Source organism: Periplaneta americana, chromosome 2 (assembly GCF_040183065.1).
Source record: "Periplaneta americana isolate PAMFEO1 chromosome 2, P.americana_PAMFEO1_priV1, whole genome shotgun sequence".
Taxonomy (NCBI): domain Eukaryota; kingdom Metazoa; phylum Arthropoda; class Insecta; order Blattodea; family Blattidae; genus Periplaneta; species Periplaneta americana.
The window spans coordinates 200,173,872-200,187,042 of NC_091118.1; the positions used below are offsets into that span (position 1 = coordinate 200,173,872).

At 33.6% G+C, this 13,171-nt stretch overlaps 1 protein-coding gene across 3 annotated transcripts in view; it reads left to right on the forward strand.

Annotated features, from left to right (window-relative positions):
• Positions 1-13,058, forward strand: part of Klp98A (kinesin-like protein 98A) — a 150,963-nt gene extending 137,905 nt beyond the window's left edge. For all 3 annotated transcript variants that reach the window (XM_069819371.1, XM_069819373.1, XM_069819374.1), the window contains one exon: positions 368-13,058. In XM_069819371.1, coding sequence (XP_069675472.1) covers positions 368-604 — 237 coding nt within the window. In that variant the 3' untranslated portion in view covers positions 605-13,058. The remainder of the gene's footprint in view (positions 1-367) is intronic.
• Positions 13,059-13,171: the final 113 nt, after the last annotated feature.

Here is a 13,171-nt window from a genome sequence, read left to right on the forward strand (position 1 = left end):
TGGTTTGCAAAGGGAAGAGTCTTGTGAATTGTTCGTTGATGAGACCGATGTGCGAGGCCGGACAATGCTAGAGTATAATGGGATCCAGTGTTTGAGGCGAAGCGGTACCAATGTTATTTCAAATAATACATGCACCTCAGTTTTTCTTCGCTAAATTCTGGAAAAAATATGTGTGGAGTATTCGTGTACATACATTATTTATATTGTTTTGTAGTACTGGATTTAATTATTTTTATTTTATAATATGTCGAAGAGAACATCTCTTTTAACATTGCCAAAACCTTTAACATATTAAAATATGAATATGTAATTGCGAATGCACCAAAATTGATATTTGAGTGAAAGCAGATCTTTTTCTTTTTTACAGGTGGAGGCACTAGCTTTTCCTCCTAGACGATTCTTCGCAAAAAATTCTGAAACACTAGCTCGACAAAGAAGGAAGCAGCTAGAAGATTATTTACGATGCCTTCTGGAGGTCTGCTCAGAAATACAGAGCTGCCCTCTGTATTCGTGTCGAGAGAATCCTACGAAATTAGCCCTGCTCGAATTTTCTGCCTTCTTCCGCAAGGGAGTGTTTGAGAGCACCAAGTATGGCACTAGTTAAGTATAAGAAAATTTAGACTAGATTTTAACATAAAAGTGGTTGTGGTAAGCCATTTTAGTTCTACCTTAATGCTCAAGTATATGTTGCATTTCATATTACTTGTACATCATTAAAACTCAACTTAGTGAGTTGTAGAAGGTGGAGTAAGATGATAAATCCAGTCCTTTTAATACCGCTTCTTAACAAAGTGATAGTCATTCATGCTCTTCCATTGTTCACTTCAGAGGAATAAATTATATTACTCATTTTATATTTCTTCCAACAGAGTATAGCTGTTTGTTACTTGAATTTCATGAAGACATAAGTTCTTTATTTGAAATAATTAATTGTTGAATTTGTTGTATGTATAAAAGATTCATATGTATTAGGTTAGATTATTCTAATTACAATTAACTCTTTCTCTGACATCTGCAATGTATGTCATCCAAACCATGCTACCAATTTCCTGACTTATTTGCCTTATTGCTTTGGTGTGTATTTTTGTCAGGGAACATCCATTAGAGAAATGAAACTCTAGTTGCTTTAGTCTTCAGACCTAGGTTCTTCTTCTTCTTCTTCTTCTTCTTCCCGTCAAGTATTAGGCCAAATGGCTTGTTACGATCTCACAGTTGAATTTTCAATCCAGCGCTTCTTTGGATGACCGAGAGATCTCTTCCCATTTGGACGATAGTGGAGCATGACTTTTGGGATTCTATCTCTATGCATGCGATGCAGATGATTTTACCAGTTGTTCTGATAATGTTTTACGTGATTAATTACAGGTTCTAGTTGTAATTCTTCCATTACATCTTCATTGCGTTTGTGATCCCATTTCGTATATCCCGCTGTATATCTCATAAATTTCATTTCATTAGCCGTTATTCTGCTTTCGTCTTTCTTCCCCATTGTCCATGCCTCACTGCCGTAACAAAGTACAGGTCTCGCCAAGGTCTTGTAAAGGAGAATTCGAGTATGCCTTTATACTAGGGAAGGTTTCATAATGGTGTTAATTGAGGGGCTTAGAACAAAAAGCAGGTAAGTGACAGAAACCTAGTTTTGAGGAAATTACAGTTAAAGTTCTACATGCAATGAAATATTATACACTAGTTTGGTGAAATGATGCCCATATAGCAGCACTGCACAATGTGATCACTTACCTGATTTTATCCCAAAGAAACATCCTTTGGGCTATCACAACACGCACTTACTTCATTTTTTTTTAATAATGTCACTTACCTGCTTTTTGTTCTAAGCCCCTCAATTATTCCCATTGTTTTGGTGTATTTAGAAATTTTCTGTGAAATGTCTACTTCATCGAAAAAAGATAATGTGTATCCGAGATATGTAAAATAATTTATCCTTTCTAATATTTTTGAATCTAAACATATTTTGCTAGGCACAGGGTATTTTCCGCAGAAGGCCATAATTTTAGTTTTTTCTTTATTGATTTTCATATCATATTTAATTCCAATTTTGTTAAAATTGAAAATTGAATGTTGTAATTCATCTTCTGAGGATGCCACCAGAGCTAAATCGTTTTTAGCATCTTAAATCAGCACATTCTTATACAATGCAGTAAAAACCATTACTCTTTCTTATCAGTGGCGTAGCATGAAATTTTGAGCAGCGGAAGCTAACTCAAGTTTTCTTTCATGTACATATGAGAAAACGTATTACAAAAATATAGTCTTAAAATAAATAGTAGTCAATGTCAAGTCACCAGTCCGAAGATTGGTTGGAACCTCGTAAGTAACACCAATAAGGCATGACCTGAAATGGTACGTAGTAAAATATGATTTCATGGTTTACACATCTCTAACAAATAGACACGGTAATTTGTTTTTTAAATCGGACTTTTGTTCGTAAGTCAGTCTTGATAATAGAATTATCCTAAAAATTCAAGTAAATTGGTATCAGGCACTGTTATTTCACTCATTATTTATTATATTAGCCGCAATGCACACTAACACTTCAACTCACGAAAGGGATAACTCGGGAACTTTCAATGTAAAAGCTAGCTTCTTCCGTGCCTTGCGACCAGGGTAGTTTAGTTAGAAAGGGATGGATAATCTGCAGGGTGGGTTACACAGAAGAATGAGTGAAAGAAACCAGTCTGCTTGGAAGCTGGTGTGTGCAGGCTTCTTGTTTACTGCTGCATCACAAATCATCCTGAGCTGCCGCATCACAATATTTAACGCATAAATATAAACTCTATTAAATTAATAAATAATTTTGTTCATAAACTGCAGGTTTATTATGAAATTATTATTAACTGGGGAAGCTGAGCTTTTTAGCTTACATTGACGCTACGCCACTGTTTCTTATATTCATAAGAAATAAATACATAACAATTTGGCGAAACTAAATCATTTATTTGCATGAATGTTTTACCTTTATTCTAAGAAGTTTCTGGTAAATGCTGCCTATCAGAGTAATTGCCGCCAACTAGAGAGCCTGCTGTCACTTTTTGTTTCCCATTCTATGTTTCCTGTTTTTGTTCTATCTGTATTTGCTACATGATGACCTCACCACCATTTATATGGTTGTAAAACTTGGCGTCTGTGTATAATGAATGGAACTCATTGGCGTTAGAGCTTATGTTTAATTTATGATTGGTTTGTCACTTGAAGGAGGGAAGGCAAGTTTGCTTTCTATTCAGATATTTATTTAAATATAACCTCACAAAAAAATAGGTGCTTAAAAATCATGAAATCAGAAAATCTTGAATTAACAGTGAATTAAATTTTGCTGACAACAAAAGAATAATGCTTTAAAATTTTGTTCTATAAGGATTGGCAACTCGAGATTTAGGACATTTGCATATTAACTTCAATATGAAATGCATCACACACAAATACTGTAGTGGAATTAAAACAACAACCAACTTGTGACATTTGAAGGTGCTAAGGGTTTCCATGGCAACATCTCTTTCCTTCTCTATGTGGCCAATAAGATGCTACAATTCCCTCTGGCCACAAAGAGAGAGGAAGGGATGTTGCCATGGAAACCGTTGGCACCTTCAAATGTCACAAGTCTGTTATTTTAATATCATTATAGTAATGAAGCTGCTATCAGCTTAGTAACAGCTTAATAACTCCGTACCAGTACGTAATAGTTATTTTCACAAGTAACAGTATTACAATAGTACATTATGCAACGAGCCTATAATGGTAGTAATTAAGACGAGAGTATGTTTATGAAATGAGCGTAAGCGAGTTTCATAATTTTTATATGAGCGTCTTAATTACCATTATAGTCAAGTTTCATGTGACTTTTTATGCTCGACCATATTGATTTTTTCCGGCAATTGGTGAAATGAATTTGTGGGAATGTGCTTTGTGAAAGGCTGGAAGATGACGGTGAATTGATGTTAATTTGTGTGTTTTTTTTTTCGACTGAGTTTAATATTGTCTAATCTCGCGCTAGTTGTCTTTCGATTGCATATCCAAGAATAATCGATACTTGCGCTTTCATATTGCTACAATGGTATTTTCTGATTGGTGGAACACCTGAACTTTAATGAATAGGTGTACTTTAATGAGGTCCATTAAAGGGCTGCTACCAGGTGTATAATTACTACATTTCGGCATGGTCGAGCATAAAATTAATTTGTCTGACAAAAGCAGTCTCTTTTTCCTGGCTTAGGATGTTCTTTTTGCTGATATAACATGATATTGATGCCATAAAATAAATCTGCAAAATATAACGATATTTGGCTGTAGAATGATCAGAATGTTCACCAAATTATAACGTGTCTACCATTTTGTAGAAGAAAGAACAGGAAGTATAATATTTATTTACTCATCCTTTGTATTTAGAAAAGGGAAAACACTGTTCAGATTGTAGGGTGAAATTATGCATAACTCCGAGTATTAGAAATTATCACACAAAAACATTTATTGGTAGTTATGATAGTTCTTCAAATTTTGAACAAACGTACAAAAAATATCTAAATTTTGCGTTTGTTTTCTTTAAAAAACAGTGATGACATTTAAATACCAGCTGGCAGGGAAAGAGTTAAATTAAAAGCAATTTTTAATACTCGTCCAAACAGCTAAACTCTCAGAAACAGAATGAGGCTAGTAAATTCAAAATGGGATGTCTCATTTTCAGTTGCAATATGTTATCTTTATTATGGCTGGTTCCTGAAGGAAAATTTAGGTGTGAAATTTTTTTATGTACTGTAATTTTAATTCGAATTGAATGGTTCATAAATTTGACTCATTAAATTTGTTAATTAATTCTTTGACAATGCTATGATATAAGCATTGGAAACTTTCGATTTAACACAATATAATTGTTGATGTCAATATGAAGTGCATCACATGCGTTTATGCATCTGTCCAGTTATAATATTCATGCTATTAGTTATATGACATAACATGACATGATTAAACAGAAATGTTTGCATTGACATTGTTCAGTGTACAGAACTTTAATTTAGTAGAGTAAGATCAATATGTAATAAGATGCCAGTAGGAATATACTCAGTGGCGGCTTGTGGAATTTAGTCATTGAAGGGTCTCCGTTACAAAAAAATCGAAATGTAAATTAAATTTTTTGAATTTTAGAATAGCAAGCCACGCATAGTGACAACATTCTGCTACCTTACTCCACATTAATTGAGTGGACTCATACTGGTAGAAAATTCTCCATGCAGCAGAAGTGAAAGTCTGTTCCCTAGCATAATAATTATATTAGTCTGATTGTTATATCCTATATTCTTTACTATACAGTGAATCTCTAAGGTCACATAGCAACCAAGAAATGTGTGCTGCCTCAACCGAAGCGAGTGCTCTCACCAATTTTTTTTATGTAATTAGGCCCGCCATTTCTCCAGATTCATCTCAGTCCTAGGCTTATTGTGCTACTTATGTTATATTAATATGTCATCATCTTTGTAATCCATCCGGCTTCTGCTTTGCTGAGGCTTCAAAGTACGGTAAAATTCCTCATTATAAGTTACTAGCCTGACAATGAATAGTCTAGTGGTAGGGCTGCTACCTTTTGCCTTTGGACAGGCTTTAGAGAACAGCATTTCCTTTGAATGTCACCAAATAGGATACCAAAAGTACTCTTACAGTATCACCCACAAGGACGACGAAGACCACGACGTCCACAGAAAAGACTTCTAGATCCTGTTTAGCTGAGACCGAAACAGGTCAAAATGGTATAATTTCGTGCTTGGTGTACGATGATGATGATGATGATGATATATTAATACCGATTCATTAACCCTGTATCCTTAATTAAGGTATTCAATTAAGTCGGTTCAAGGTCTTCCAGTTCTAGGGATGTTTTGCCAAAGATTAGATATTTTCTGACATCACAGGAGCTTATAATGTGATGGACTGTTTCAGCCTCCTTCTCGCAGAATCTGCAGCCTATGTTCCCTTCAAACATATTGAGATGCTTTTTCATAGGAGGATAAAAGTTGTAATTGTTCTTAGCTGAAATCTGTTACAATGAAACATATTTCAGCTCTTTTGTTACGTGGTTCGATAATGTATAATTCCTGGCGTCTTTGTCCAGGTTTTGTGATGCTGAATCTTGGACCTCTTTTTAATAGCTTTTGTAATAGAGCACTTAGATATTCTGAGAAGTGGCTCTAGTCATATACATTTTGTAACAGCTCCTTCAGCAGCTTAAAAAAACACACCTTAATTACTAGTTTTCATTTATAAGATGCTGAAAATGCCCTCCATCATGCACGATGCACATTTGCAACCTTTAGAATAAATTTTCATTGATACGTCGAAGATGATTAGCTGTAGTGTTTCTAATTTCTATTCTGTTCTAATGTTTTCTTGCCGATCGAGTAATGTTAGTGGATTATTGTGTACACTTTAGATTTCAGTATCCCTAAATAAAATAGTTGTAGGGAGTAAGATCAGGTGACCTGGCTGGCCAGACATTGTCACTGACGATTCTCTCCCTATTTCCAATTGTAAGGACCAATCTTGGTATGAGCAAATGCTGAGTCTTACTGAAACTAGGATGGAACTCTGTCAATTGCGGAATGAATCCAAGTAATAAAGTTTGATTTATCTAGATATCTAATCTGAAGTGAATACAAAAAATAATCCACGAACATTACTTGATATGCAAGAAAACATTGGAATAGAAATTAGAAATATTATAGCTGGTCTTCTTCGACATGTGAATGGAAATTTGATCCAGGTATTGAAATTGTTTATCACACATGATGGAGGACGTCCGTAGAATCTTATGAATGAAAACTGATAAATATGATAAATCATATTTTTTTCTTGTCATTGTTACATGACCAATTTAACTGGAGAGAGCGCCTTCTTTGGCCAAGGCTAGTTGCTGCACAACCTTGGAGATTCACTGTAGTTTAAACTTGCCACCACAGTATAAATGTCGTTTGCTTAGCAGTATATATGTCTACTCTTAAGATTTTAATAAATGAAGTATAGACGTGTTGCACTACGGTACTTTATTCTGCAGTGCACTTCTTTGACTGGCATACTAACTCCTAAAGAAACTATGAGCATTATGATTTACACTGCACTCCCATAGATATAAATCAAATTGTACTAACTTCTAAACAACCATAAATATTTAATTTGGTACTTCATATTTGTCACAAATGGATATTTTATGCTTCTGCCTGTGTGTTTGTCTAATGGTAGTGGTAGGTGGAGTTAATCTTAGTGTCCGTTGCCATGGCAATGTCATATTTAATAGTGCAGTTGATGAAGTCACCAAGTCCGCCCTAATATTGCTTGTTGTTTAATGTATTGTGCCTCAGTATCGCAACTCTGGGGATGAAATAAAACTCGTGGGGCGAGGGAGAACAAAAGAAATGTTTGAAATTATTTCCACAAAAAGAGTCTCATCAGTGCCTCCTGCAGTAGCCGCCACTGAATATATTGAATATGTATTTTTAAGGGAATGGAGGAACGTACATCACTTTATAAATATGCACTGTTTATAATTTGTATTGTATTGTCTATTTATTTGACACATCAACTTGGTAAAATGAAATACACAAACCTACATCTCAGTAAGATGATGGAGAAAATCGTTCACTTGATCGTACGTAATTTTGCCATTGTTCAGTCTGACGTAGTCGTGTGTGTGGAAATATCACGAAGCTCTTCCATGTCACATTAATTGAATATTATTCTGTAGAAAGTAAATAGCCCACAGTATAGTCTGAAGAAAACACCTTTAAATTTCTGCATCTTAAGGAGGGGATATTTTTTTGGGATCACCAATTTTGATAATTACATTTTGATTATGTAAATCGAAGTATATAAGAAAATTAAGTTATACAGCTCTCAAAGTTTTCCACATGATTGACAATGAAAGATGCAATCTACCACATACTTATTTTTTGTATCGGTATATGCATCAAGAAATGAGACAGCAAACCACTATTGCCAATAATTCTGCTGTCTTCAACTCCGTTTAATTTGGCTTTGCTGTATTTCGTTTTACATCATAAACTTTCATCCAATATGAAATCGTAAAATTCAGTGATACTGAAGTGTGTCCTGTGCTAGTCAACAAAAATATTGTTCACAATTAGTTTTTATATCAAATGCTGTTACAAAGTCTATTTCTATAAAGAAAAGCGAGTTGAAAATACAGAATTAGTAAACAAGAGAGAGTTGTGTGGTCGACCCATTTCTCCCAACTCCGTGGGTTGGTTCCTTCTGCAGAATGATATGGATTTTAATAACTCCCTCTGTGGATCTTCTTTTATTTTGATGGGAATGTAAGGAAGAATATGAATCCACTCTTAAAAAATCCTTTGACTATCTTTTTCTGATATTATATGCATCTTTCTAACTCTTGTGGTTCATTTTAGTTCGATCTTGTCATAAATTATTAATATATAAGGTGTCAGCCAACTTTTAAACTGTAAAAATTAAGATTTAGGAAAATTAACAAAAGACATGTACCATTTAATATAACATTTATTTTACTCTTTGTAACAACTCCAAAAATTAATTCTCTAAGTGTGCAATATGTAAACATAAGTAGAATAGGAAATATGGCGTGTATAAATTCGAATTCCTGGGCCAGTTAACTATCTTGTTACTAAAGTATGACATTGAGAAACGTATCTATCCAGCAATAATTTGAGTAAAACAAGCGAATTTAAGTGATATTAGCTATAATTGTGAAGTTTGAGTAAACTTGTATACATTTGTGAACATATGTGGATAATGATTATTTAATTTCTTTTTTCTTTTACATTGTAATGTACAAAAACTACCTATAGAGACTCCAATAATGTTAAATTACACATAAAATATTCAAGAGATTAAATGTTGAAGCATTGAGGACACACATTTTTTTTTCTATTTTCACAAATTTAAAACAATAATCTAATTGTAAAAGATAAAGTAGAGAAACAAAACGACATTTCATATTTTAAAATGAAGCTATATTGAATTTGTGTGTTTCAGTAAATAATTTTTGTCATTTGGAAGTTAAAAACAAAAATATTTTAAGGTTGTAAGGCATATCATACTGCATCATTAATGCGTAGGCTACAATTAAACAAATTTAACATAATTAATATCAAATAGATACAGAATGTATAAAAATCAGCACTTCATTTCAATTTTTAACACTCACTTTATTTATTGTAAAAAAAAAAATCCGTCTGAAAGAATTACGACAAATATGTGAAAAAGAAGTAGCGTGATTTCTTATTATTCTTCTGCATTTTTAGAATTCAGGTCTTAATATTTAGTGGATCAACAACTTTTGATTACATATACTAGTACATACAGTGAGTTTTCTTTTAATGCTTGAATATTATATATTTTGTTCTTGTTCAATAGACTTAATTTATTTACCATAATAAGTTCTGTAATAAATCAGTTTGCAGTATTATTTAAAATATCATATTTAAAGCAAGCAAGATAACAAAAGAAACAAATTATTTGCTGGTACTTCAAACACAAGCACAAAAAAAGGGGTTCTCCACAGTATCCGAAAACATTTTTTTCCTAATGGCGGGTAGGCTACTTGACTATTCTTCATTCACCATATGAAGTCAGTTGTATAGGCCAATTTATCGACAGACTCGTTGCCCAGGAAGCTCCGAAGGAGGCTGGTCTACACTACATCCGCAATGAGATGAGATGATAATGGAGATTTGTTGGGATGCCACAGGGCAACCGGAACTCCCAGAGAAAACCCCTGTTACCTGGACTACTGGCTTGCCCATCAAAAATTACACTGGGAATCGAACCAGGGTCCAAAGAATTATAAGTCCAGCACTCTAGGCACTAGACGACTGTGACCGTATATCTGAAAACATAAGGAGAATTAAAACCATTAAATGCAAATCTGCACTAATCAGAGATCATTTTTCATTGTTATCGAACACAAAGCAAATGTTCTATTACTAATCATTGAAGTAATGTTTTTATTTTTTTAATCTCTTGATTGATCCCTCTTTGTAGAGTGTTTATATAGCAGTTTAAATGTGATTAGAAATAATTTCTGAGTCAGAGTTTATTTGTTCGTGTTAATAATTCCATGGGTGTATATTTTTGTATACTGTATTAGCTACCGTAAACTGGGGTTACTTTGAACACAGAGGAAACTTTGACCATTTTTTCAGAAAATCATATTTAGGTTTCTACATGCTGCACTTGTTATATATGGAGGTAAATTTGGTATGAGAATGATTTTATGATAATTTACCTCCATCTATAACAAATGCAGCATATAGAAACCTAAATATGATTTTCTGAAAAAAATGGTCAAAGTTTCCTCTGTGTTCAAAGTAACCCCAGTTTACTGTACATAGAAAGTCTGATGCAATGTTGAATGTACTGTACGTCTCGCCTTAAAAATGTGTAAAATACGAACACATTTTCTGCCTCGCACTCAAGAAAGAAGCTTTGATGAAGATTCATAGCACCCTGATGCAAAGTACCGATTTGTCAATAAAATATAAGGATATTTGTAGAGCTCATATATGGTAAAAATAGATCACCTCTTCATGTACGTATAAAGACTTTACCATTTTTTATCTTAACACGAAGATTATTATAATCTGAAGCTTTCTATTAAAGTCATCTCTGATTGATGGTAAGAGTCCATTTTCTCCTCTAATATAGTACGTCCTCTAAGTTACTTCGAAGTTGGTTTCTTTATCCTCTGTAGGACTGAAAATGGTTCCTAATTTTACCAGTTAGTAGCCTACATGCGAAGTCAAAGACTAGGTTGCAAGTTCATAATAAATCATTACTTTTAAATTCCTATCTATAGGTAACCTTAAGGAAATGACCTGATATGTGAAAACTATTTGAAAATACAGAATGCAACACATTTTATTTGTATTCTTACTCGAATTTTGAAAATAATTGAGAAAGTTACCAAATACTTGGAATGAAGGATTGAATGAGTAGTTGAAGTTAAAAGAGAAATGCATTGTACTCATCACTGGTAATTAAAAAAATGAAGCATGGAAACAATTTTAAAATGTTCATTATTGAATTCAATAAAATACAGCACAGATATTATTAGCACAACATTCTTACTTAAAATTCATTACAAATGTCAGGTGACATTCATCTTAAATATTCTTTAAGGGGTTAGGTACAGCTTACAGCAATAAAATTTTGGAAATACTCAAACATTTTTTTTCTCCATTACTGTATCTTGTACAATAAAGAAAATTAGTGTGTAAAACATTGTCCTTCTGGTATATGAAACAAACATTTTTACGATTTAAAAAAATTGTTTACATTTTTTTTTCAAAATTTATTTCACTGTGCAGAGATTATGCGTTTCCCACATAACTAAAAAACTATCCAACATTCTGTGATGAACTTTTTTGTGTGTATTTATGCATGTCATATCTACAATATGATGCAAAATCACTTCTCTACCTTTGATAGATTGTCTGATAAAAAATAAATTCATTTTAAAAAATTGTCAAATATCAATATTTTCTATTACACAAAATAAAAAAAGTATTATTTATTAAGGAATGTAGTTGAAAGAGCATAATATTATAAACAGAGTTTCAGCAATAAAATAAAAGAGAGAGAACATGAAAAAGTTAACAAGTTTTTGAGTTATGAGGGAAATGTTTCATCACTGCACAGTGGACTGACAACATTTTGAATTTGGAAAAAAAAAATATATATATAAACAATTTTTTTAAATCGTAAAAATATTTTCCTCATATAGCAGAAGGATAGTGTTTCATACATACCAATTTTGATTATTATACAAGATACAGTAATGGAGGAAAAAAATGTTAAATATTTCCAAAAATGTTACTGCTGTAAGCTGTACCTAACACCTTAAATTAATTAAAAACCCCATTGTGCTATAGAGCAACTGACTATGAACTGGAAGATCCAGGATTCAGTTTCAGGTGGTGGTGGGATTTTTTAAGGTTATGAAAGCATGGAGTCCACACCTGTGGAGTAACGGTCAGCACGTCTGGCCACGAAACCAGGTGGCCCGGGTTCGATTCCCGGTCAGGGCAAGTTACCTGGTTGAGGTTTTTTCCGGGGTTTTCCCTCAACCCAATATGAGCAAATGCTGGGTAACTTTCGGTGCTGGACCCCGGACTCATTTCACCGGCATTATCATCTTCATCTCATTCAGACGCTAAACAACCAAAGATGTTGATAAAGCATCGTAAAATAACCTACTAAAAAAATGAAAGCATGGAGCTCTACCTCCTTGACCCTATCCCTTCTGATGCATAAAGAGAATACCTTTTTTTCTTTTTGTTACATTTTTTAAATTAGAATTGTCCAGGATGAAGAGTTGTATTTAGCACACAATTTTAAAATTATTTATCGATTTCCGAGTGCCATAGATGTAGTCTATGCATTGCTCTCTTTTAGTAATTTTGCACCTAGTCAAAAACAACTCTCTGTACTTCTCTGTTTTCTATGCAGAGTGGTGCTGTTAGAGGTAGTTAATGAGCCACGGATTATGCTCCAGGCATCATTTGTGTTAGGTGTTGCCATGCCAGTGAGGCCTACATGATACTGTGTAACCTCAGCTAGTTTCTGTAAATGATCCTACCTGTCATATAAAGATAATGTTACGGCAGCAATGGCAAGGAAGTAAGTAATTGTGAGGAAAATCTCTGTAATTGACGGTTTTCAAAGCAAAGTACAGATCGAATTGGCGTTGCATTTCTGCTGCCTCAGTCTGTTATTTTTTGTGTAATGGGCAATATCAATCCGGGATTCTGATACCGAAATTGCTACCATTTTATAAAATGTTACTGTTGTTTCTTGCCTTACTTTTCTTGCGAAGGTTCATTTTACTGTTCCTGTCATATGCTGAAATGTAATCAATTTTCAACGTCTTATGATAGTTAAATTGTTTATAGATTTTTTAATTTATACTTAATCAGTGAATTTAGTTTTATCTGTAGCTCCTTCTATTTGTGGGCTATTATACGAGGTGCGTCCATAAAGTAACATTCCCACTCAGTCCACAGCTAGCAAACCATATGTTGCGCGAAGCAACTGTGTGTATGTGATAGAGTAATGACGTGGCATGGCGCATGCGCTAGCGGTACTTCCCAAGTGCTCTCAGTAGTTTCGTTGCATTGGT